The sequence below is a fragment of the Pseudophryne corroboree genome, chromosome 2 (genome assembly GCF_028390025.1).
Source record: "Pseudophryne corroboree isolate aPseCor3 chromosome 2, aPseCor3.hap2, whole genome shotgun sequence".
NCBI classification, from domain to species: domain Eukaryota; kingdom Metazoa; phylum Chordata; class Amphibia; order Anura; family Myobatrachidae; genus Pseudophryne; species Pseudophryne corroboree.
In genome coordinates, this window is record NC_086445.1 from 341,425,050 (window position 1) to 341,452,385 (window position 27,336).

Here is a 27,336-nt window from a genome sequence, read left to right on the forward strand (position 1 = left end):
GGTCGTGCCTGCTGAGGAAGTCTGCTTCCCAGTTTCCATTCCCGGAATGAAACACTGCTGACAGTGCTATCACATGATTTTCCGCCCAGCGAAAAGTCCTTGCAGTTTTTGCCATTGCCCTCCTGCTTCTTGTGCCGCCCTGTCTGTTTACATGGGCGACTGCCGTGATGTTTTTCCCACTGGATCAATACCGGCTGACCTTGAAGCAGAGGTCTTGCTAAGCTTAGAGCATTATAAAATTACCCTTAGCTCCAGTATATTTATGTGGAGAAAAATCTCCAGACTTGATCACACTCCCTGGAAATTTTTTCCTTGTGTGACTGCTCCCCAGCCTCTCGGGCTGGCCTCCGTGGTCACCAGCATCCAATCCTGAATGCCGAATCTGCGGCCCTCTAGAAGATGAGCACTCTGTAATCACCACAGGAGAGACACCCTTGTCCTTGGATATAGGGTTATCCGCTGATGCATCTGAAGATGCGATCCGGACCATTTGTCCAGCAGATCCCACTGAAAAGTCCTTGCGTGAAATCTGCCGAATGGAATTGCTTCGTAGGAAGCCTCTTTTCCTGGTTTTAGGAGGTTCCCGACTAGCTCGGATAACTCCCTGGCTTTCTCTTCCGGGAGAAACACCTTTTTCTGGACTGTGTCCAGAATCATCCCTAGGCACAGCAGACGTGTCGTCGGGAACAGCTGCGATTTTGGAATATTTAGAATCCACCCGTGCTGTTGTAGCAGTATCCGAGATAGTGCTACTCCGACCTCCAACTGTTCCCTGGACTTTGCCCTTATCAGGAGATCGTCCAAGTAAGGGATAATTAAGACGCCTTTTCTTTGAAGAAGAATCATCATTTCGGCCATTACCTTGGTAAAGACCCGGGGTGCCGTGGACAATCCAAACGGCAGCGTCTGAAACTGATAGTGACAGTTCTGTACCACGAACCTGAAGTACCCTTAGTGAGAAGGGCAAATTTGGGACATGGAGGTAAGCATCCCTGATGTCCCGGGACACTATATAGTCCCCTTCTTCCTGGTTCGTTATCACTGCTCTGAGTGACTCCATCTTGATTTGAACCTTTGTAAGTGTTCAAATTTTTTTAGATTTAGAATAGGTCTCACCTAGCCTTCTGGCTTCAGTACCACAATATAGTGTGGAATAATACCCCTTTCCTTGTTGTAGGAGGGGTAATTTGATTATCACCTGCTGGGAATACAGCTTGTGAATTGTTTCCCATACTGCCTCCTTGTCGGAGGGAGACCTTGGTAAAGCAGACTTCAGGAGCCTGCGAGGGGGAAACGTCTCGACATTCCAATCTGTACCCCTGGGATACTACTTGTAGGATCCAGGGGTCCTGTACGGTCCCAGCGTCATGCTGAGAGCTTGGCAGAAGCGGTGGAAGGCTTCTGTTCCTGGGAATGGGCTGCCTGCTGCAGTCTTCTTCCCTTTCCTCTATCCCTGGGCAGATATGACTCTTATAGGGACGAAAGGACTGAGGCTGAAAAGACGGTGTCTTTTTCTGCAGAGATGTGACTTAGGGTAAAAACGGTGGATTTTCCAGCAGTTGCCGTGGCCACCAGGTCCGATGGACCGACCCCAAATAACTCCTCTTCCTTTATACGGCAATACACCTTTGTGCCGTTTGGAATCTGCATCACCTGACCACTGTCGTGTCCATAAACATCTTGTGGCAGATATGGACATCGCACTTACTCTTGATGCCAGAGTGCAAATATCCCTCTGTGCATCTCGTATATATAGAAATGCATCCTTTAAATGCTCTATAGTCAATAAAATACTGTCCCTGTCAAGGGTATCAATATTTTTAGTCAGGGAATCCGACCAAGCCACCCCAGCTCTGCACATCCAGGCTGAGGCGATCGCTGGTCGCAGTATAACACCAGTATGTGTGTATATACTTTTTATGATATTTTCCAGCCTCCTGTCAGCTGGCTCCTTGAGGACGGCCCTATCTATAGACGGTACCGCCACTTGTTTTGATAAGCGTGTGAGCGCCTTATCCACCCTAAGGGGTGTTTCCCAACGCGCCCTAACTTCTGGCGGGAAAGGGTATACCGCCAATAATTTTCTATCGGGGGGAACCCACGCATCATCACACACTTCCTTTAATTTATCTGATTCAGGAAAAACTACAGGTAGTTTTTTCACATCCCACATAATACCCTCTTTTGTGGTACTTGTAGTATCAGAAATATGTAACACCTCCTTCATTGCCCTTAACATGTAACGTGTGGCCCTAAAGGGAAATACGTTTGTTTCTTCACCGTCGACACTGAAATCAGTGTCCGTGTCTGTGTCTGTCGACCGACTGAGGTAAAAGGACGTTTTAACGCCCCTGACGGTGTTTGAGACGCCTGGACAGGTACTAATTTGTTTGCCAGCCGTCTCATGTCGCCAACCGACCTTGCAGCGTGTTGACATTATCACGTAATTCCATAAATAAGCCATCCATTCCGGTGTCGACTCCCTAGAGAGTGACATCACCATTACAGGCAATTTGCTCCGCCTCCTCACCAACATCGTCCTCATACATGTCGACACACACGTACCGACATATAGCACACACACACAGGGAATGCTCTGATAGAGGACAGGACCCCACTAGCCCCTTGGGGAGACAGAGGGAGAGTTTGCCAGCACACACCAAAGCGCTATATTTTACAGGGATAGCCTTATAATAAGTGCTCCCTTATAGCTGCTTTTATAAAATCACAATTTCGCCAAATTTTGCCCCCCCTCTCTTGATTTAACCCTGTTTCTGTAGTGCAGTGCAGGGGAGAGCCTGGGAGCCTTCCTGACCAGCGGAACTGTGTGAGGAAATGGCGCTGTGTGCTGAGGAGATAGGCCCCGCCCCCTTTTCGGCGGGCTCGTCTCCCGCTTAAAAATGGATTCTGGCAGGGGTTAAATATCTCCATATAGCCCCGGAGGCTATATGTGAGGTATTTTTTGCCAAAAAAAGGATTTTCATTGCTGCCCAGGGCGCCCCCCCCCAGCGCCCTGCACCCTCAGTGACTGCCGTGTGAAGTGTGCTGAGAGCAATGGCGCACAGCTGCAGTGCTGTGCGCTACCTTAAGAAGACTGAGGAGTCTTCTTGCCGCCGATTCTGGACCTTCTTCTCTTTTCAGCATCTGCAAGGGGGCCGGCGGCGAGGCTCCGGTGACCATCCAGGCTGTACCTGTGATCGTCCCTCTGGAGCTAATGTCCAGTAGCCAAAGAAGCCAATCCATCCTGCACGCAGGTGAGTTCACTTCTTCTCCCCTAAGTCCCTCGATGCAGTGATCCTGTTGCCAGCAGGACTCACTGTAAAATAAAAAACCTAAGCTAAACTTTTCTAAGCAGCTCTTTAGGAGAGCCACCTAGATTGCACCCTTCTCGGCCGGGCACAAAAACCTAACTGAGGCTTGGAGGAGGGTCATAGGGGGAGGAGCCAGTGCACACCACCTGATCCTAAAGCTTTACTTTTTGTGCCCTGTCTCCTGCGGAGCCGCTATTCCCCATGGTCCTTTCAGGAACCCCAGCATCCACTAGGACGATAGAGAAAAGGAAAGGTAAGAACTTAGCTTTTAAAATAGGCAAGGGGGTCACTGCAGGGAACCCAACGCGTTTCGTCACATCAGACTTCTTCAAAGGGTAGCCTTTTATATATTTAAATATATAATAGTCCTCCAAATCAGTCGGCACTCACTTGCAATACACCGTCCCCTGGTGCCTGAGTCCTATGTATATAGATCTCCAAAATCGGTACAAACGGCACTCACAGGGTTTGAAATGAATAAATATGCTGGTCCAGCATATTTATTCATTTCAAACCCTGTGAGTGCCGTTTGTACCGATTTTGGAGATATATATATATATATATATATATAGAGTTATATAGTGCAGAAGACCCGGCACTCCTCACGCTCCCCAGCGTATCAACAATGTGCTCCCGTGCCCTCACCTCTTAGGACCTGGATCCCATAGATAACGATAGCAGTAAGTGCGGCACTGGATTTGGTAAGTTTTCTCACCTGCGGTGGAAGAGAGGAGGTCCCTACAGATGAGGCAACCACATTGTCCTTTGCAAAATATCAGCCAGGGGTTCATTATGTGAGGCAATTTCCATCTATTGTGATAGTTATCTCCAACCATGTATACAGGATACACCAACACATTTAAAAGATACGTCATCACTTCTACGCATCCTTGAGGGTTTAGGTGTCTTACCCAGTAATCTAATCTTGGCTTCCATAGATGTGACAAGTCTATACACTTGCATCCCCCACGGGGCGGGGCTATCAGCGGTGGAACATCTGTTAACTAACAATCCCAAATATATAGGACCAGATATTAAATTCTATCTATCCCTATTAGAATTTACGCTGACGCACAACTATTTTTTGCATGACAACCACTTCTACATTCAGCGCACTGGCTGTGCCATGGGGAGTGCGGTGGCCCCGGCATTTGCCAATGCGTTTATGTGGGAAGTGGAAAGGGAGTTGTTCTTACAGGATTTAGCTATTTCATCCAAGCTATGTCTATACCAGCGGTACATAGATGATGTACTCATCTTTTGGACGGGTTCTGAAAATCATCTATTTGATATCATAGAGCAACATAATGTCACAGCTAGTCCCATTAAGTTTACTATGGAGTGCAATGATAAACAGATTAATTTCCTTGATGTGTGTATTACACTGACTAAAGGTGTTATCAATACTGAGTTGTTTACAAAAGCTACTGACAGGAACAATTTACTAAGGTTTGATAGCTTCCATCCCAAATCCACAATCACAGGCCTTCCATACTCACAATTTTTAAGGGTGTGCAGGATCAACAGCCAACAGTCTATAAGAGATACACAATTGAATGAGATGGTTTCTAAATTTACAGAGAGGGGGTACCCAATAGGGTTGCTCGAACAAGCTAAACAAAAAGCTCTGAAGGCCACACGGCAACAATTATTGAAACCTAAACCACATAAACAACTTACAGGAAGGTTCCCATGGGTAACTAGATTTAACCCAAATAGCCCACAGTTAATGGGGTATATGCAATTGTGGTCGAATTCCCGAAATTGGCGAATTTCGGGTCATTTTCGACCAAAAAAAAAAATTCGCCTATGCAATGCAGTGCTTTCCGACCAAAAAACGGACTTTTAAAATTCGACTTTTTGAAATTCGACTTTTTGCAAATTCGACTTTTCTGCAATGATACAAGTGCTGCAATTCGACCAAAGCATATTCAATTCAAGTTTGGAAATTCGACAGCAGTGCTTTTAGACAGCAAATTCGTCATTTTCAATCCGCCACACTTTGGAGGGTGAAAACAAATAAAAAAATTTTAAACATGTTTTTTTTGGTGTTTTTTTTTTGGGGAATAGCAGATCTATTTATATTAGAAGGGATTAGGTACTTTTTTTTTTGGGGGGGGAGGCACAAATATTATTTATATATTTTTTAAAATATTATTTTTTTTTTTTTTTTTTTTTTTATTGCTGGAACGGTAAAATCAGAAAAAAAAATGGCGTGGGGTCCCCCCTCCAAAGCATAACCAGCCTCGGGCTCATTGAGCTGGTCCTGGTTCTAAAAATGCGGGGAAAAAATTGACAGGGGATCCCCCGTATTTTTAAAACCAGCACCGGGCTCTGCGCCTGGTGCTGGTGCCAAAAATACGGGGGACAAAAAGAGTAGGGGTCCCCCGTATTTTTAACACCAGCATCGGGCTCCACTAGCTGGACAGATAATGCCACAGCCGGGGGTCACTTTTATGCCGTGCCCTGCGGCCGTGGCATCAAATATCCAACTAGTCACCCCTGGCCGGGGTACCCTGGGGGAGTGGGGACCCCTTCAATCAAGGGGTCCCCCCCCCCCAGCCACCCAAGGGCCAGGGGTGAAGCCCGAGGCTGTCCCCCCCCATCCAATGGGCTGCGGATGGGGGGGCTGATAGCCTTTTGTGATAAAAAAAAGATATTGTTTTTTCCATTAGTACTACAAGTCCCAGCAAGCCTCCCCCGCAAGCTGGTACTTGGAGAACCACAAGTACCAGCATGCGGGAGAAAAGCGGGCCCGCTGGTACCTGTAGTACTACTGGGAAAAAAATACCCAAATAAAAACAGGACACACACACCGTCGACAGTAAAACTTTATTTCACACTACCGACACACACATACTTACCTATGTTCACACGCCGACATCGGTCCTCTTCTCCATGTAGAATCCACGGATACCTGAAAAGCAAAGTTCAATATACTCACCTCAGGGTCCAGAGATAAATCCACGTACTTGGCAAAAAAAGAAAACGCAAATACCCGCTCCAGAACGGACTGAAAGGGGTCCCATGCTGACACATGGGACACCTTTCCACGATTGAGACCTGTCAGTGACAGCTGTCACTGACAGGTCTCTAAGCCAATCAGGAAGCGCAACTTCGTTGCGCTCACCTGATTGGCTGATCGCTGTGACAGCGCATCGCACAGCTCCCTCCATTATATTCAATGGTGGGAACTTAGCGGCTAGCGGTGAGGTCACCCGCCGGTCAGCGGCTGACCGGCGGGTGACCCCACCGCTAGCCGCAAAGTTCCCACCATTGAAAGTAATGGAGCGGCTTTGCGAGGCGCTGTCAGAGTACAGACGGCGTCCAGCCAATCAGGTGAGCGCCACGGCAGTAGCGCTTCCTGATTGGCTGAAGGGACATCAGTGACAGGAGTCACGTGATGTCCCGGCATTCGGGGAAAGGAGTCTAATGTGAAAACATTGGACCCCTTTCATTAGTCCGGTGGATCGTGTTCGGTTTGTTTTTTTACAAAGTACGTGGATTTACCTCTGGACCTGGACCTCTGGACGCTGGAAGGTGAGTATAATTTTTTGACAGGTACCCTCGGATCGTCGGAGATCGTTGCAGTCGGCGTGTCAACACAGGTAAGTATGTGTGTGTCGGCGTATGAAATAAAGTTTTACTATCAAGGTGTGTGTGTCCTGTTTTTATTTGGGTATTTTTTTCCCAGTAGTACTACAGGTACCAGCGGGCCCGTTTTTCTCCCGCATGCTGGTACTTGTGGTTCTCCAAGTACCAGCTTGCGGGGGAGGCTTGCTGGGACTTGTAGTACTAATGGAAAAAACAATATCTTTTTTTTTATCACAAAGGCTATCAGCCCCCCCATCCGCAGCCCATTGGATGGGGGGGGGGGGGACAGCCTCGGGCTTCACCCCTGGCCCTTGGGTGGCTGGGGGGGGGGGGGGGGGGGACCCCTTGATTGAAGGGGTCCCCACTCCCCCAGGGTACCCCGGCCAGGGGTGACTAGTTGGATATTTGATGCCACGGCCGCAGGGCACGGCATAAAAGTGACCCCCGGCTGTGGCATTATCTGTCCAGCTAGTGGAGCCCGATGCTGGTGTTAAAAATACGGGGGACCCCTACTCTTTTTGTCCCCCGTATTTTTGGCACCAGCATCAGGCGCAGAGCCCGGTGCTGGTTTTAAAAATACGGGGGATCCCTGGCCGATTTTCCCCCTGCATTTTTAGAACCAGGACCAGCTCGATGAGCCCGAGGCTGGTTATGCTTTGGAGGGGGGACCCCACGCCATTTTTTTTTCGGGTTTTTCCCCGTTTTTTCCCGTTTTTTAAAATCGCGGCAAAATCCGCCAAATCGGCCGATTTTCGCCCGCGACTCTGGCGAATCCGTTTTTCATTGCATATGGTGAATTCCGGAAGCCACCTTCCGGAATTCACCTGGCGAATTTGGTCGAATTGAAAAAACGTCGATAATTGCCGCGAATTCGCCCGCTATTGCATATACCCCAATGAAGCGCACTAGACAACTGTGGCCCATTATTGCATCAGACAGAGAATTGGGTGAAGCCTATCAGTCAAAATTACTACCCAGTTTCTCTAGGGGGCGTAGCATTAGGGATTTTGTTGTCAAGACTGACATTTCTTCGTTTGACAAGATAAACCCCCAAAATTTCCTCAAACGTAGAAATGGGTGCTTTAAATGTAGTGGCTGCACTACCTGTGGATATATGCTACAGGGCGATAGTTCTCAACATCCACATACAGGGAAGAAATATAACATCAGATACCCCTTATCATGTGATTCAAAATTTGTCATCTACCTCCTAACCTGCCCCTGTGGATTGGCCTACGTTGGCAAGACCGATTGTGCCTTCAAGACAAGAATGGCTCAACATAGGTACGCCATACGTGAGGCTATTAAAACAGGTGGCAGTGATCAGCTTGTGGCACGCCATTTTGCATTAGCCAAGCATGGTATGGGCACACTAAGGTATAAGATCATTGACCAAGTTCCGCCTTCATTACGAGGTGGTGATCGTTCGAAGAAATTGCTACAGGCTGAAGCCAAATGGATCTACACACTTAATACCCAATTCCCCAGGGGCTTAAATGAAGCTCTTAGCTTCAAAATAAGAATTTACTTACCGATAATTCTATTTCTCATAGTCCGTAGTGGATGCTGGGGACTCCGTCAGGACCATGGGGAATAGCAGCTCCGCAGGAGACTGGGCACAAAGTAAAAGCTTTAGGACTAGCTGGTGTGCACTGGCTCCTCCCCCTATGACCCTCCTCCAAGCCTCAGTTAGGATACTGTGCCCGGACGAGCGTACACAATAAGGAAGGATTTTGAATCCCGGGTAAGACTCATTACCAGCCACACCAATCACACCGTACAACTTGTGATCTGAACCCAGTTAATAGCATGATAACAGAAGGAGCCTCTGAAAAGATGGCTCACAACAACAATAACCCGATTTTTGTAACAATAACTATGTACAAGTAATGCAGACAATCCGCACTTGGGATGGGCGCCCAGCATCCACTACGGACTATGAGAAATAGAATTATCGGTAAGTAAATTCTTATTTTCTCTAACGTCCTAGTGGATGCTGGGGACTCCGTCAGGACCATGGGGATTATACCAAAGCTCCCAAACGGGCGGGAGAGTGCGGATGACTCTGCAGCACCGAATGAGAGAACTCCAGGTCCTCCTCAGCCAGGGTATCAAATTTGTAGAATTTAGCAAACGTGTTTGCCCCTGACCAAGTAGCTGCTCGGCAAAGTTGTAAAGCCGAGACCCCTCGGGCAGCCGCCCAAGATGAGCCCACTTTCCGTGTGGAATGGGCTTTTACAGATTTTGGCTGTGGCAGGCCTGCCACAGAATGTGCAAGCTGAATTGTACTACAAATCCAACGAGCAATCGTCTGCTTAGAAGCAGGAGCACCCAGCTTGTTGGGTGCATACAGGATAAACAGCGAGTCAGATTTTCTGACTCCAGCCGTCCTGGAAACATATATTTTCAGGGCCCTGACTACGTCCAGCAACTTGGAATCCTCCAAGTCCCTAGTAGCCGCAGGCACCACAATAGGTTGGTTTAAGTGAAATGCTGAAACCACCTTAGGGAGAAATTGAGGACGAGTCCTCAATTCCGCCCTGTCCGAATGGAAAATCAGATAAGGGCTTTTACAGGATAAAGCCGCCAATTCTGACACGCGCCTGGCCCAGGCCAGGGCCAACAGCATGACCACTTTCCATGTGAGATATTTTAACTCCACAGATTTAAGTGGTTCAAACCAATGTGACTTTTGGAATCCAAAAAAAAACTACATTGAGATCCCAAGTGCCACTGGAGGCACAAAAGGAGGCTGTATATGCAGTACCCCTTTTACAAACGTCTGAACTTCAGGGACTGAAGCTAGTTCTTTTTGGAAGAAAATTGACAGGGCCGAAATTTGAACCTTAATGGACCCCAATTTCAGGCCCATAGACACTCCTGTTTGCAGGAAATGTAGGAATCGACCCAGTCGAATTTCCACCGTCGGGCCTTACTGGCCTCGCACCACGCAACATATTTTCGCCAATTGCGGTGATAATGTTTTTGCGGTTACATCCTTCCTGGCTTTGATCAGGATAGGGATGACTTCATCCGGAATGCCCTTTTTCCTTCAGGATCCGGCGTTCAACCGCCATGCCGTCAAACGCAGCCGCGGTAAGTCTTGGAACAGACAGGGTCCTTGCTGGAGCAGGTCCCTTCTTAAAAGGTAGAGGCCACGGATCCTCCGTGAGCATCTCTTGAAGTTCCGGTTACCAAGTCCTTCTTGGCCAATCCGGAGCCACGAATATAGTGCTTACTCCTCACCATCTTATCAATCTCAGTACCTTGGGTATGAGAGGCAGAGGAGGGAACACATACCCTGACTGGTACACCCACGGTGTTACCAGAGCGTCTACAGCTATTGCCTGAGGGTCCCTGGACCTGGCGCAATACCTGTCGAGTTTTTCCCAACGGTTTATAATCATGTGGAAGACTTCTGGGTGAAGTCCCCACTCTCCCCGGGTGGAGGTCGTGCTGAGGAAGTCTGCTTCCCAGTTGTCCACTCCCGGAATGAATACTGCTGACAGTGCTATCTAGGATATCAATATTTCCAGTCAGGGAATCCGACCATGCCAACCCAGCACTGCACCTCCAGGCTGAGGCGATAGCTGGTCGCAGTATAACACCAGTATGTGTGTAAATACCTTTTTTTGGATACCCTCCTGCTTTCTATCAGCAGGATCCTTAAGGGCGGCCATCTCATGAGAGGGTAGAGCCCTTGTTCTTACAAGCGTGTGAGCGCCTTATCCCCCCTAGGGGGTGTTTCCCAATGCATCCTAACCTCTGGCGGGAAAGGGTATGCAGCCAATACTTTTTAAGAAATTATTAATTGTTATCGGGGGGAAACCCACGCATCATCACACATTTTATTTCTCAGATTCAGGAAAACTACAGGTAGTTTTTCCCTCACCGAACATAATACCCCTTTTTTGGTGGTACTCGTATTATCAGAAATGTATAAAACATTTTCCATTGTCTCAATCATGTAACGTGTGGCCCTACTGGAAATCACGGTTGTCTCTTCACCGTCGACACAGGAGTCAGTATCCGTGTCGGCGTCTGTATCTGCCTGACGGCCTATGAGACGTCTGGACAGGCACAAGCTGAGTAGCCGGCTGTGTCAACCACTGTTTTTTTATATAGAGCTGACACTGTCACGTAATTTTCAACAGTACATCCACTCAGGTGTCGACCCCCTAGGGGGTGACATCACTGTTACAGACACTTTGCTCCGCCTCCACATCATTTTCCTCCTCATACATGTCGACACACACGTACCGACACCCAGCACACACACAGGGAATGCTCTGATAGAGAACATGACCCACTTAGCCCCTTGGGGAGACAGAGGGAGAGTTTGCCAGCACACACCAGAGCGCTATATATGTATAGGGACAACCTTACAATAAGTGTCTATCCCTTATAGCTGCTTATATCTGTTATTTTGCCAAATAAGTGCCCCCCTCTCTTTTTTTACCCTGTTTCTGTAGTTGCAGGATGCAGGGGAGATTCTGGGAGCCTTCCTACCAGCGGAGCTGTGTGGGAAAAATGGCGCTATGTGCTGAGGAGATAGGCCCCGCCCCCTTCTTGGCGGGCTCTTCTCCCGCTTTTTTCTGGAAAACTGGCAGGGGTTAAATACATCCATATAGCCCAGGAGCTATATGTGATGTATTTTTTGCCAACTAAGGTAAATTCATTGCTTCCCAGGACGCCCCCCCCCAGCGTCCTGCACCCTCAGTGACCGGAGTGTGAAGTGTGCTGAGAGCAATGGCGCACAGCTGCAGTGCTGTGCGCTACCTTATGAAGACAGGAAAGTCTTCTGCCGCCGATTTATGGACCTCTTCTTGCTTCAGCATCTGTAAGGGGGCCGGCGGCGCGGCTCCGGGACCCATCCACGGCTGGGCCTGTGATCGTCCCTCTGGAGCTAATGTCCAGTAGCCTAAGAAACCCAATCCACTCTGCACGCAGGTGAGTTCGTTTCTCTCCCCTTAGTCCCTCGATGCAGTGAGCCTGTTGCCAGCAGGTCTCACTGAAAATAAAAAACCTATTTAAACTTTTACTCTAAGCAGCTCAGGAGAGCCACCTAGATTGCACCCTTCTCGTTCGGGCACAAAATCTTAACTGAGGCTTGGAGGAGGGTCATAGGGGGAGGAGCCAGTGCACACCAGCTAGTCCTAAAGCTTTTACTTTGTGCCCAGTCTCCTGCGGAGCCGCTATTCCCCATGGTCCTGACGGAGTCCCCAGCATCCACTAGGACGTTAGAGAAATGTTTTTTATGAGAGTCCTAGAATGGGGGTTAGTAGTGTAGATAGAAGCATCTTATGTTGACTGGTTTTATCATTCCATGCCCATACCTTCTTGTATGGGTTTTATTAACAAACATGCCCCTTAATGCCTCTCTATGGTGTAGTTGCATGCTGGTTCTAGTGATTAGCATCCCATTTAGTGCTGTTTGTGTTGCACTAAATATGTAGGTATGCTTTGAACAGAGTCCCTCATTTGTACACTTATATATGTTTAGTTGGAGGTATCCATAGTTAGAATTATTTAAATCTATACGTGAATTGGTTTAAAGATGTATATATATTCCCGCAGTAGTCAGCGCTTTATAGTGTTGACATGAATCAGTGACATATCCCTTTATGTTTTCTCAAAGTTTCACATTTCCTAATGTTTCACACTTACAATGTTTTTGTGGTTATTCCGCAATATAGTTATCATGTTCCAATGGTTTATTATTTGATATTTTTTGCATGATGAGCACGATGCACTTTATTCAATGTTTGTTGTTGTTTGTAACTTGTTTCTATGGTTACTTGTTCCTTAGCCCCAGTGCGCTAGCCGCACGGACCGGAGCCGCGTCACTTCCGGTGGGCGGAGTGACGTCAGGACCGGGACCCGGGCAGCGTGGCTGGAGGCGGCGGTGAGTACCTCCTTCTCTGTATGATATTTAAACACTTTGTTCACTGTGTGGTTATCCTGACGAAGGGGCTGCGTCCCCGAAACGTAGATGCAATAAAGACACAGATTTTTTTCAACTCTATTGCAAGACTCCCAGTGCCGCACTTACTGCTATCGATAGATAGATAGATATATATATATATATATATATATATATATCTATCTATCTCAATAAGCACCTATCATTTCAAAGCAGTTGTCATAACGCTGTTCTCAGACAGCCAAATTTCCCTTGGATTATGTTCATTGGTTATTAAGCAAAAACAATTTCTTTGTACCAGCTTTCACATTTACACAACCAGATACAATGCACAGAGGCTCTCAAAGGCTCTGGCACAGTGTCGGTGGTAGGTATGGGGGGTGTACAATGCTCTGCACTCAGCGGGGCCTAAGATGAATGCAGGGTGTTTGACACTGGGCTTTCTTTGTCAAAGGGCCCTGTGTGCTCTTCACACCCTGCATCTATTGTAGATACACCACACTATGGACATTACCATTTATTACACAAGGGAACCGTCACTCAATTTCCTGCCACACATATATGGGGTGCAAAGAAAAGGGAGCAAAGATACATTGCCACAGTGAGCCTTCACAAACATCCCTTGGCACAACAAGGGTGGGCATGTGGATGAAGTAGGTGTATGATGTGGGAGTTGTCAGGTGGAGTCTAGCTTGAGTTTTGCACATGGTTCAGTGGCCTTCAGTTGTGTCGCTGTGTTTTCCTTACTGTCACTAGATACTAGCGAACCTATAGGTTACATTTACATGCATACTGTTTCAGCCCATAAAACGCATGACCCTGTGCCCCCGAACCACGCTGTGGGGCAGAGGTGGTAATGCCCCAAGGGCCCTGTGGTCAACAGAACTGGTCGCACACCTGTAAGTTACAGCCCTGTGCCCGACTTCTCTAATGGTCCCAGAAAGAAAAAAAACAACACTCTTAATTTAAAATAAAAGTACTGTATGTTCTTAACTGGACTTTCAACAGTTCATATCACATATAATACCTTCATTATGCCTCCTCTTTATATGATCTTGTAAATATGAATAATTCATGAACGCCTTCTCACAATATTGACACTGTAATAGAAAAAATATGTACAATGTTTTTATATAAAATAAAATATTATTTGTCAAAGTACAGCACTAAATGTTGTTGTTTAATATAGTGAAATATAAAAGCTATATTTTATGACAAACTGAATTCGAAAGTGGGACATAGTATACTGTGTAAAAATAAGAATTTACTCACCGGTAATTCTATTTCTCGTAGTCCGTAGTGGATGCTGGGTACTCCGTAAGGACCATGGGGAATAGACGGGCTCCGCAGGAGACTGGGCACTCTTAAAAGAAAGATTAGGTACTATATCTGGTGTGCACTGGCTCCTCCCTCTATGCCCCTCCTCCAGACCTCAGTTAGGGAAACTGTGCCCGGAAGAGCTGACATTACTAGGAAAGGATTTGGAATCCAGGGTAAGACTCATAACAGCCACACCAATCACACCGTACAACTTGTGATAACTATACCCAGTTAACAGTATGAACAACAACTGAGCCTCATTCAACAGATGGCTCATAACAATAACCCTATAGTTAAGCAATAACTATATACATGTATTGCAGAAAGTCCTCACTTGGGACGGGCTCCCAGCATCCACTACGGACTACGAGAAATAGAATTACCGGTGAGTAAAATCTTATTTTCTCTGACGTCCTAGTGGATGCTGGGTACTCCGTAAGGACCATGGGGATTATACCAAAGCTCCCAAACGGGCGGGAGAGTGCGGATGACTCTGCAGCACCGAATGAGCAAACTCAAGGTCCTCCTCAGAAAGGGTATCAAACTTGTAGAATTTTGCAAACGTGTTTGATGCCGACCAGGTAGCAGCTCGGCAAAGTTGTAAAGCCGAGACCCCTCGGGCAGCCGCCCAAGAAGAGCCCACCTTCCTCGTGGAATGGGCGTTGACAGATTTAGGATGCGGCAGTCCAGCCGCTGAATGTGCAAGTTGAATCGTGCAACAGATCCAGCGAGCAATAGTCTGCTTTGAAGCAGGAGCACCCAGCTTGTTGGGTGCATGCAGGATAAACAGAGAGTCAGTTTTTCTGACTCTAGCCATCCTGGAAACATAGATTTTCAGGGCCCGGACTACATCCAGCAACTTGGAAGCCTCCAAGTCCCGAGTAGCCGCAGGCACCACAATAGGTTGGTTCAAATGGAACGCTGATACCACCTTAGGGAGAAATTGGGGACGAGTCCTCAATTCTGCCCTGTCCATATGGAAGATCAGATAGGGGCTTTTGCATGACAAAGCCGCCAATTCTGACACACGCCTAGCCGAAGCCAAGGCCAAAAGCATGACCACTTTCCACGTGAGATATTTCAACTCCACGGTCTGAAATGGCTCAAACCAATGTGATTTTAGGAAATCCAACACAACGTTGAGATCCCAAGGTGCCACTGGGGGCACAAAAGGGGGCTGAATATGCAGCACTCCCTTAACAAACGTCTGAACTTCAGGCAGTGAAGCCAGTTCTTTTTGAAAGAAAATAGACAGGGCCGAAATCTGGACTTTAATGGATCCCAATTTTAGGCCCATTGTCACTCCTGACTGTAGGAAGTGCAGAAATCGACCCAGCTGAAATTCTTCTGTTGGGGCCTTCATAGCCTCACACCAAGCAACATATTTTCGCCATATGCGGTGATAATGTTTTGCTGTCACATCCTTCCTAGCTTTTATCAGCGTAGGAATGACTTCAACCGGAATGCCCTTTTCCATCAGGATCCGGCGTTCAACCGCCATGCCGTCAAACGCAGCCGCGGTAAGTCTTGGAACAGACAGGGCCCTTGCTGTAGCAGGTCCTGTCTGAGAGGCAGAGGCCAAGGGTCCTCTGAGATCATTTCTTGAAGTTCCGGGTACCAAGTCCTTCTTGGCCAATCCGGAACGATGAGTATAGTTCTTACTCCACTTTTTCTTATTATCCTCAGTACCTTTGGTATGAGGGGAAGAGGGGGGAACACATAAACCGACTGGTACACCCACGGTGTCACTAAAGCGTCCACAGCTATCGCCTGAGGGTCCCTTGACCTGGCGCAATATCTTTTTAGCTTTTTGTTGAGGCGGGACTCCATCATGTCCACCTGTGGCCTTTCCCATTGATTTACAATCAGCTGGAAGACTTCTGGATGAAGTCCCCACTCTCCCGGGTGGAGGTCGTGCCTGCTGAGGAAGCCTGCTTCCCAGTTGTCCACTCCCGGAATGAACACTGCTGACAGTGCTATCACGTGGCTTCTGCCATCGCCATCCTGCTTCTTGTGCCGCCCTGTCGGTTTACATGGGCGACCGCCGTGATGTTGTCTGACTGAATCAGCCCCGGCTGGTTTTTAAAGCTGGGGTTTTGCCTGACTTAGGGCATTGTAAATGGCCCGTAGTTCCAGAATGTTTATGTGTAGGGAAGCTTCCTGACTCGACCATTGTCCTTCGAAGTTTCTTCCCTGAGTGACTGCCCCCCAACCTCGGAGGCTTGCATCCGTGGTCACCAGGACCCAGTCCTGTATGGCGAATCTGCGGCCCTCGAGTAGATGAGCACTCTGCAGCCACCACAGCAGAGACACCCTGGCCCACGGGGACAGGGTGATCAGCCGATGCATCTGAAGATGCGATCCGGACCACTTGTCTAACAGATCCCACTGAAAGATCCGTGCATGGAACCTGCCGAATGGAATTGCCTCGTAAGAAGCTACCATCTTTCCCAGGACTCGCGTGCAGTGATGCACCGACACCTGTTTTGGTTTTAGGAGGTCTCTGACCAGAGATGACAACTCCTTGGCCTTCTCCTCCGGGAGAAACACCTTCTTCTGTTCTGTGTCCAAAATCATACCCAGGAACAGCAGACGCGTCGTAGGAACCAGCTGCGACTTCGGGATATTCAGAATCCAGCCGTGCTGTTGTAGTACTTCCTGAGATAGTGCTACTCCGACCAACAACTGCTCCCTGGACCTCGCCTTTATAAGGAGATCGTCCAAGTACAGGATAATTATAACTCCCTTCTTTCGAAGGAGTAACATCATTTCAGCCATTACTTTGGTAAATACCCTCGGTGCGGTGGACAGACCAAACGGCAACGTCTGGAATTGGTAATGGCAGCCCTGTACCACAAAACGGAGGTACACCAGGTGAGGTGGGTAAATGGGGACATGTAGGTAAGCATCCTTGATGTCCAGTGATACCATGTAATCCCCCTCTTCCAGGCTTGCAATAACCACCCTGAGCGATTCCATTTTGAACTTGAACTTCCTTATATAAGTGTTCAAGGATTTCAAATTTAGAATGGGTCTCACCGAACCGTCTGGTTTCGGTACCACAAACATTGTGGAATAGTAACCCCGTCCCTGTTGAAGGAGGGGAACTTTTATTATCACCTGCTGAAGGTACAGCTTGTGAATTGCCGCCAGTACTACCTCCCTGTCCTGGGGAGTAGCTGGCAAGGCTGATTTGAGGTAACGGCGAGGGGGAGACGTCTCGAATTCCAGCTTGTATCCCTGAGATACCACTTGTAGAACCCAGAGATCCACCTGTGAGCGAACCCACTGGTCGCTGAAGTTCCGGAGACGGGCCGCACCGCACCTGGCTCCACATGTGGAGCCCCAGCGTCATGCGGTGGACTTAGTGGAAGCAGGGGAGGATTTTTGTTCTTTGGAACTGGCTGTATGGTGCAGCTTTTTCCCTCTACCCCTGCCTCTGGGCAGAAAGGACGCGCCTCTAACCCGCTTGCCTTTCTGAGGCCGAAAGGACTGTACTTGATAATACGGTGCTTTCTTAGGCTGTGAGGGAACCTGAGGTAAAAAAGTCGACTTCCCAGCTGTTGCTGTGGATACGAGGTACGAAAGACCGTCCCCAAACAATTCCTCACCCTTATAAGGCAAAATTTCCATGTGCCTTTTAGAATCAGCATCACCTGTCCACTGCCGGGTCCATAATACTCTCCTGGCAGAAATGGACATCGCATTAATTCTAGATGCCAGCCGGCAAATGTCCCTCTGTGCATCTCTCATATATAAGACTACGTCTTGAATATGCTCTATGGTTAGCAATATAGTGTCCCTGTCAAGGGAATCAATGTTATCAGACAGGGAATCAGACCACGCTGCTGCAGCACTGCACATCCATGCTGAAGCAATAGCAGGTCTCAGTATAGTACTTGAGTGTGTATACACAGACTTCAGGATAGCCTCCTGCTTTCTATCTGCAGGCTCCTTTAAGGCGGCCGTATCCTGAGACGGCAGTGCCACCTTTTTTGATAAGCGTGTGAGCGCCTTGTCCACCTTAGGGGATGTCTTCCAGCGTAACCTATCCGTTGGCGGGAAAGGGTACGCCATTAGTAACCGCTTAGAAATTACTAGTTTCTTATCTGGGGAACCCCACGCTTCTTCACACAATTTTAACTCATCAGATGGGGGAAAATAAGAATTTACTTACCGATAATTCTATTTCTCATAGTCCGTAGTGGATGCTGGGACTCCGTCAGGACCATGGATGCTGGGACTCCGTCAGGACCATGGGGAATAGCGGGCTCCGCAGGAGACAGGGCACATCTAAATAAAGCTTTTAGGATCACATGGTGCGTACTGGCTCCTCCCCCTATGACCCTCCTCCAAGCCTCAGTTAGGTACTGTGCCCGGACGAGCGTACACAATAAGGAAGGATCTTGAATCCCGGGTAAGACTCATACCAGCCACACCAATCACACCGTACAACTTGTGATCTGAATCCAGTTAACAGTATGATAACAAAAAACGAAGTAGCCTCTGAAAAGATGGCTCACAACAATAGTAATAACCCGATCTTTGTAACAATAACTATGTACAAGTATTGCAGACAATCCGCACTTGGGATGGGCGCCCAGCATCCACTACGGACTATGAGAAATAGAATTATCGGTAAGTAAATTCTTATTTTCTCTAACGTCCTAGTGGATGCTGGGACTCCGTCAGGACCATGGGGATTATACCAAAGCTCCCAAACGGGCGGGAGAGTGCGGATGACTCTGCAGCACCGAATGAGAGAACTCCAGGTCCTCCTTAGCCAGAGTATCAAATTTGTAAAATTTTACAAACGTGTTCTCCCCTGACCACGTAGCTGCTCGGCAAAGTTGTAATGCCGAGACCCCTCGGGCAGCCGCCCAAGATGAGCCCACTTTCCTTGTGGAGTGGGCCTTTACAGATTTAGGCTGTGGCAGGCCTGCCACAGAATGTGCAAGTTGGATTGTGCTACAGATCCAACGTGCAATCGTCTGTTTAGACGCAGGAGCACCCATCTTGTTGGGTGCATACAATATAAACAACGAGTCAGATTTTCTGACTCCAGCTGTCCTTGAATATATATTTTTAATGCTCTGACAACGTCCAGTAACTTGGAGTCCTCCAAGTCGCTAGTAGCCGCAGGCACCACAATAGGCTGGTTCAAGTGAAAAGCCGAAACCACCTTAGGGAGAAAATGAGGACGTGTCCGCAGTTCTGCCCTGTCCGAATGGAAAATCAGATATGGGCTTTTGTATGATAAAGCCGCCAACTCTGAAACTCTCCTGGCTGAAGCCAGGGCCAATAGCATGGTTACCTTCCATGTAAGGTATTTTAAATCTACCGATTTTAGAGGCTCAAACCAATGAGATTTGAGAAAATTCAAAACTACGTTCAAATCCCACGGTGCCACTGGAGGCACTATTGGGGGTTGTATATGTAGTACACCTTTGACAAAAGTTTGTACTTCAGGCACTGATGCCAATTCCTTCTGGAAGAAGATTGATAAGGCCGAAATTTGAACTTTAATGGACCCCAATTTTAGGCCCATAGACAATCCTGCTTGCAGGAAATGTAAGAATCGACCCAATTGAAATTCTTCCGTTGGAGCCTTCTTGGCCTCACACCACGCAACATATTTTCGCCAAATGCGGTGATAATGTTGTACAGTCACTTCCTTTCTAGCCTTAATCAAGGTAGGAATAACTTCCTCTGGAATGCCCTTTTCTTTTAGAATCCGGCGTTCAACCGCCATGCCGTCAAACGCAGACGCGGTAAGTCTTGGAACATACAAGGTCCCTGCTGAAGCAGATCCCTTCTTAGAGGTAGAGGCCATGGATCCTCCGTGAGCATCTCTTGAAGTTCCGGATACCAAGTTCTTCTTGGCCAGTCCGGAGCCACCAGTATTGTTCTTACTCCTCTTTTCCGTATAATTTTCAGTACCTTTGGTATGAGAGGCAGAGGAGGGAACACATACACTGACTGGTACACCCACGGTGTTACCAGAGCGTCCACAGCTATTGCCTGAGGGTCTCTTGACCTGGCGCAATATCTGTCCAATTTTTTGTTGAGGCGAGACGCCATCATGTCCACCTTTGGTCTTTCCCAACGGTTCACAATCATGTGGAAGACTTCTGGATGAAGTCCCCACTCTCCCGGGTGAAGGTCGTGTCTGCTGAGGAAGTCTGCTTCCCAGTTGTCCACTCCCGGGATGAACACTGCTGACAGTGCTATGACATGATTCTCCGCCCAGCGCAGAATCCTTGCAGCTTCTGTCATTGCTCTTCTGCTTCTCGTGCCGCCTTGTCGGTTTACGTGGGCGACTGCCGTGATGTTGTCCGACTGGATCAACACCGGCTGACCCTGAAGCAGCGATTTTGCCAGGCTTAGAGCATTGTAGATCGCTCTTAGCTCCAGTATATTTATGTGAAGGGACGTCTCCAGGTTTGACCACACGCCCTGGAAGTTTCTTCCCTGTGTGACTGCTCCCCAGCCTCGTAGGCTGGCATCCGTAGTCACCAGGACCCAGTCCTGTATGCCGAATCTGCGGCCCTCTAACAGATGGGCACTCTGCAACCACCACAGGAGAGACAACCTTGTTCTTGGTGACAGTGTTATCCGCTGATGCATGTGCAGATGCGATCCGGACCATTTGTCCAGCAGATCCCACTGAAATGTCCGTGCATGGAATCTGCCGAATGGAATCGCTTCGTAAGAAGCCACCATCTTTCCCAGGACTCTTGTGCATTGATGTACTGACACAGTTCCTGGTTTTAGGAGGTTCCTGACAAGTTCGGATAACTCCCTTGCTTTCTCCTCCGGGAGAAACACCTTTTTCTGAACCGTGTCCAGAATCATTCCCAGGAACAGCAGACGAGTTGTCGGGGTCAATTGAGATTTTGGAAGATTCAGAATCCACCCGTGTTGCTGAAGCACTACCTGGGTTAGTGCTACACCGACTTCCAGCTGTTCTCTGGACTTTGCCCTTATCAGGAGATCGTCCAAGTAAGGGATAATTAATACGCCTTTTCTTCGTAGAAGAACCATCATTTCGGTCATTACCTTGGTAAAGACCCGAGGGGCCGTGGACAAACCAAACGGCAGCGTTTGAAACTGATAATGACAGTCTTGTATCACGAACCTGAGATACCCTTGGTGTGAGGGGTAAATTGGGACATGCAGATAAGCATCTTTTATGTCCAGGGACACCATGAAGTCCCCTTCTTCCAGATTCGCTATCACTGCTCTGAGTGACTCCATCTTGAACTTGAATTTCTGTATGTACAGGTTCAAGGATTTCAGGTTTAGAATAGGTCTTACCGAACCGTCCGGCTTCGGTACCACAAATAGTGTGAAATAATACCCCTTTCCCTGTTGTAGGAGGGGTACCTTGACTATCACCTGCTGAGAATACAGCTTGTGAATGGCTTCCAAAACCGACGTCCTTTCTGAGGGAGACGTTGGTAAAGCAGACTTTAGGAACCGGCGAGGGGGAGACCTTTCGAACTCCAACATGTAACCCTGAGATATTATCTGCAGGATCCACGGGTCCACTTGTGAGCGAGCCCACTGATTGCTGAAAATCTTGAGTCGACCCCCCACCGCTCCTGAGTCCGCTTGTAAAGCCCCAGCGTCATGCTGATGGCTTTGTAGAACCCGGGGCGGGCTTCTGGTCCTGGGCAGGGGCTGCTTGCTGCCCTCTCTTACCCTTTCCTCTGCCTCGCGGCAGATAAGACTGTCCTTTTGGTCGCTTGTTTTTATAGGAGCGAAAGGACTGCGGCTGAAAAGACGGTGTCTTTTTCTGTTGAGAGGGGGTCTGAGGTAAAAAAGTGGATTTGCCGGCAGTTGCCGTGGCCACCAGGTCCGAAAGACCGACCCCAAATAATTCCTCTCCTTTATATGGCAATACTTCCATATGCCTTTTGGAATCCGCATCACCTGACCACTGTCGCGTCCATAAACTTCTTCTGGCAGATATGGACATCGCGCTTACTCTTGATGCTAGAGTACAAATATCCCTCTGAGCATCTCGCATATAAAGAAAAGCATCCTTTAATTGCTCTAGAGTCAATAAAATACTGTCCCTATCCAGGGTATCAATATTTTCAGTCAGAGAATCCAACCACACTACCCCAGCACTGCACATCCAGGCTGAGGCTACTGCCGGTCGCAGTATAACACCAGTATGTGTGTATATACTCTTCAGTGTAGTTTCCAGCCTCCTATCTGCTGGATCCTTGAGGGCGGCCGTATCAGGAGACGGCAACGCCACTTGCTTTGATAAACGTGTGAGCGCCTTATCCACCCTAGGGGGTGTTTCCCAGCGCGCCCTAACCTCTGGTGGGAAAGGGTATAATGCCAATAACTTCTTGGAAATTAGCAGTTTTCTATCTGGGTTAACCCACGCTTCGTCACACACGTCATTCAATTCCTCTGATTCTGGAAAAGCTACAGGTAGTTTTTTCACCCCCCACATAATACCCCTTTTTGAGGTACCAGCAGTATCAGAGATCTGCAAAGCCTCCTTCATTGCCGTGATCATATAACGTGTGGCCCTATTGGAAAATACGTTTGTTTCTTCACCGTCGACACTAGATTCATCTGTGTCGGTACCCGTGTCGACTGACTGAGGTAAGGGACGTTTTACAGCCCCTGACGGTGTCTGAGACGCCTGAGCCGGTACTAACTGGTTTTCCGGCCGTCTCATTTCGTCAACTGACTTTTGTAATGTGCTAACATTATCACGTAATTCCATAACTAAAGCCATCCATTCCGGTGTCGACTCCCTAGGGGGTGACATCACCATTACCGGCAATTGCTCTGCCTCCACACCAACATCGTCCTCATACATGTCGACACACACGTACCGACACACAGCAGCCACACAGGGAATGCTCTAATCGAAGACAGGACCCTCTTAGCCCTTTGGGGAGACAGAGGGAGAGTTTGCCAGCACACACCAAAAACGCTATAAATGTATATAAACAACCCTAGAAGGTGTTGTTTTTGATATAAGCGCTTTTAATATATCAATATCGCCAAATTATGCCCCCCTTCTCTTTGTTACCCTGTTTCTGTAGTGCAGTGCAGGGGAGAGTCCTGGGAGCCTTCCTCACCAGCGGAGCTGAGCAGGAAAATGGCGCTGAGTGCTGAGGAGAATAAGCTCCGCCCCTTTTTCGGCGGGCTTTTCTCCCGGGTTTTAAGAAAACTGGCCTGGGTTAAATACATACATATAGCCTTAATGGCTATATGTGATGTATTTATTTTGCCACTAAAGGTATTTAATATTGCTGCCCAGGGCGCCCCCAGCAGCGCCCTGCACCCTCCGTGACTGAATCAGTGAGACGTGTAGCAACAATGGCGCACAGCTGCAGTGCTGTGCGCTACCTTCATGAAGACTGAGGAGTCTTCTGCCGCCTGCTTTCCGGACCTCCGTCTTCAGCGTCTGTAAGGGGGATCGGCGGCGCGGCTCCGGGACGAACCCCAGGAGGACCTGTGTTCCGACTCCCTCTGGAGCTAAGTGTCCAGTAGCCTAAGACTCCAATCCATCCTGCACGCAGGTGAGTTGGAAATCTCTCCCCTAAGTCCCTCGATGCAGTGATCCTGTTGCCAGCAGGATTCACTGAGATTTAAACCTAAAAAAACTTTTTCTAAGCAGCTCTTTAGGAGAGCCACCTAGATTGCACCCTTCTCGGACGGGCACAAAAACCTAACTGAGGCTTGGAGGAGGGTCATAGGGGGAGGAGCCAGTACGCACCATGTGATCCTAAAAGCTTTATTTAGATGTGCCCTGTCTCCTGCGGAGCCCGCTATTCCCCATGGTCCTGACGGAGTCCCAGCATCCATGGTCCTGACGGAGTCCCAGCATCCACTAGGACGTTAGAGAAAAGTCACTGGCTGCTTTTTCTCCCCAAACATAATACCCTTTTTTTTGTGGTAACCGGGTTAATGTCAGAAATGTGCAACACATTTTTCATTGCCGTAATCATGCATCGGATGGCCCTAGTGGATTGTATATTTGTCTCATCCTCGTCGACACTGGAGTCAGACTCCGTGTCGACATCTGTGTCTGCCATCTGAGGTAGCGGGCGTTTTTGAGCCCCCGACGGCCTCCGAGATGCTTGGGCAGGCGCGGGCTGAGATGCCGGCTGTCCCAAAGCTGCGTCATCGAACCTTTTATGCAATGAGTTGACACTGTCGGTTAATACCTTTCACATATCCATCCACTCAGGTGTCGGCCCCGCAGGGGGCGACATCACACTTATCGGCACCTGCTCCGCCTCCACGTAAGCGTCCTCATCAAACATGTCGACACAGCAGTACCGACACACCGCACACACACAGGGAATGATCTGACTGAGGACAGGACCCCACAAAGTCCTTTGGGGAGACAGAGAGAGAGTATGCCAGCACACACCAGAGCGCTATATAACAGAGGGATAGACACTATACACAAAGTGAATTTTCCCCCTATAGCTGCTTATATCACAATTTGCGCCTAAATTTATGTGCCCCCCCTCTCTTTTTTTACCCTTTCTGTAGTGTATACTGCAGGGGAGAGCCTGGGGAGCGTCCTTCCAGCGGAGCTGTGAAGAGAAAATGGCGCTGGCTGTGCTGAGGGAGATAGCCCCGCCCCTTCAACGGCGGGCTTCTCCCGCTTTTTATATCGTTAATGGCGGGGGTTTCTGCACATATACAGTGTTAAACACTGTATTATGTGCTTTTTATTGCCAAAAGATATCTTAATTGCAGCCCAGGGCGCCCCCCCCCCCCCCCCCAGCGCCCTGCACCCACCAGTGACCGGAGCGTGTGGTGTGCTGTGGGAGCAATGGCGCACAGCTGCAGTGCTGTGCGCTACCTTATTGAAGACCGAAGTCTTCAGCCGCCGATCTCCTCCGGTTTCTTCCATCTTCTGGCTCTGCAAGGGGGACGGCGGCGCGGCTCCGGGAACGGACGATCGAGGTCGGGCCCTGTGTTCGATCCCTCTGGAGCTAATGGTGTCCAGTAGCCTAGAAGCACAAGCTAGCTGCAAGCAGGTAGGTTTGCTTCTCTCCCCTAAGTCCCACGTAGCAGTGAGTCTGTTGCCAGCAGATCTCACTGAAAATAAAAAACCTAACAAATACTTTTCTTTCTAGGAAGCTCAGGAGAGCCCCTAGAGTGCTTCCAGCTCTGGCCGGGCACAGATTCTAACTGGGGTCTGGAGGAGGGGCATAGAGGGAGGAGCCAGTGCACACCAGATGTAGTACCTAATCTTTTCTTTAGAGTGCCCAGTCTCCTGCGGAGCCCGTCTATTCCCCATGGTCCTTACGGAGTACCCAGCATCCACTAGGACGTCAGAGAATAGATTTACCGGTAAGTAAAATCTTATTTTAACTATAGTGATCCAGATAAAGTTATGTTTTTAAGTCTAAATAACAACTATAGTTCATGCTCTTTTTAAGTTCTGTTCCTTTAAATGCTATATCCTTGAATATTTCTTTCAGCAAGGAATTTATCTAATCCATTTTTAAACATTATTTACGGAGTCCACCATTATTACCTTCTCTGACAGAGAATTCCAATTTTTGACTGCCTTTTCTGTGAAGAACCCTTTCCTTTGTTGTGTATGAAATATTCTCTCTTTTAACATCAGAGGGTGTCCATGTGTCATATATAGCGATTTTTCGGCAAACAAATCGCATGATAGATCCTTGTATTGACCCTTTATGTATTTGTAAATATTAATATTGTCCCCTCCCAGCCGCCTGTTTTCGAGTGTAAACAAATCTAACCTAGTAAGCTGGCTACATAAACCTTCAAAGCCCTGACCACATCAAGCAACTCGGAATCCTCCAAGTCAGTAGTAGCCACAGGCACCACAATAGGTTGGTTTATATGAAAGGATGAAACCACTTTCGGCAGAAATTGTGGACGGGTCCGCAATTCTGCTCTATCCGCATGGAAAACCAGATAGGAGCTTTTATGTGACAAAGCCGCCAACTCTGACACACGCCTAGCCGAAGCCAAGGCTAATAGCATAACCACCTTCCAAGTGAGATATTTCAACTCCACCGTTTTAAGTGGGTCAAACCAGTGGGATTTCAGGAAACTCAACACCACGTTAAGATCCCAAGGTGCCACAGGAGGCACAAAAGGGGGCTGAATATGCAGCACTCCCTTCACAAACGTCTGAACTTCAGTTAGAGAAGTCAACTCCTTTTGAAAGGAAATGGATAGGGCCGCAATCTGGACATTAATGGTACCCAATTTTAGGCCCAAATTCACTCCTGACTGTAGGAAGTGAAGGAACCGGCCCAGCTGGAATTCCTCCGTAGGGGCATTGCTGGCCTCACACCAAGCAACATATTTTCGCCATATACAGTGATAATGTTGAGCTGTCACGTCCTTCCTAGCCTTTATCAGCGTAGGAATGACCTCATCCGGAATGCCTTACTCTGCTAGGATCCGGCGTTCAACCGCCATGCCGTCAAACGCAGCCGCGGTAAGTCTTGGAACAGACAGGGCCCCTGCTGCAACAAGTCCTGTCTTAGAGGAAGAGGCCACGGGTCCTTGCAGATCTGGATACCAAGTCCTTTGTGGCCAATCTGGAACAATGAGTATTGTTCTCACTCCTTTTTCTTATTATTCTCAGCACCTTGGGTATGAGAGTAAGAGGAGGAAATACATAGACCGACTGGAACACCCACAGTGTCTCCAGGGCGTCTACAGCTATCGCCTGAGGGTCTCTTGTCCTGGCGTAATACCTCAGTAGTTTTTTGTTGAGGCGGGACGCCATCATGTCCACCTGTGGCAGTTCCCACAGACTTGCAATCTGTGCGAAGACTTCCTGATGAAGTCCCCACTCTCCCGGGTGGAGGTCGTGTCTGCTGAGGAAGTCTGCTTCCCAGTTGTCCACTCCCGGGATGAACACTGCTGACAGTGCGCTTAGGTGATTTTCCGCCCAGCGAAGAATTCTGGTGGCTTCCGCCATCGCCACCCTGCTCTTTGTGCCGCCTTGTCGGTTTACATGAGCCACTGCGGTGATGTTGTCTGACTGAATCAGAACCGGTTGGTCGCGAAGCAGGGTCTCCGCTTGACGTAGGGCGTTGTATATGGCCCTTAGTTCCAGGATGTTGATGTGAAGGCAAGTCTCCTGACTTGACCACAGACCTTGGAAATTTCTTCCCTGTGCGACTGCTCCCCACCCTCGGA

The 27,336-nt window shown here is 48.4% G+C and overlaps 1 protein-coding gene across 5 annotated transcripts in view; it reads right to left on the bottom strand.

Moving 5' to 3' along the window:
• The window catches only part of DZIP1 (DAZ interacting zinc finger protein 1), a 191,380-nt gene that overhangs the window by 138,250 nt on the left and 25,794 nt on the right, over positions 1–27,336 (bottom strand). For all 5 annotated transcript variants that reach the window (XM_063953023.1, XM_063953026.1, XM_063953025.1 and 2 more), the window contains exon 3: positions 13,856–13,928. In XM_063953023.1, coding sequence (XP_063809093.1) covers positions 13,856–13,928 — 73 coding nt within the window. The remainder of the gene's footprint in view (positions 1–13,855; positions 13,929–27,336) is intronic.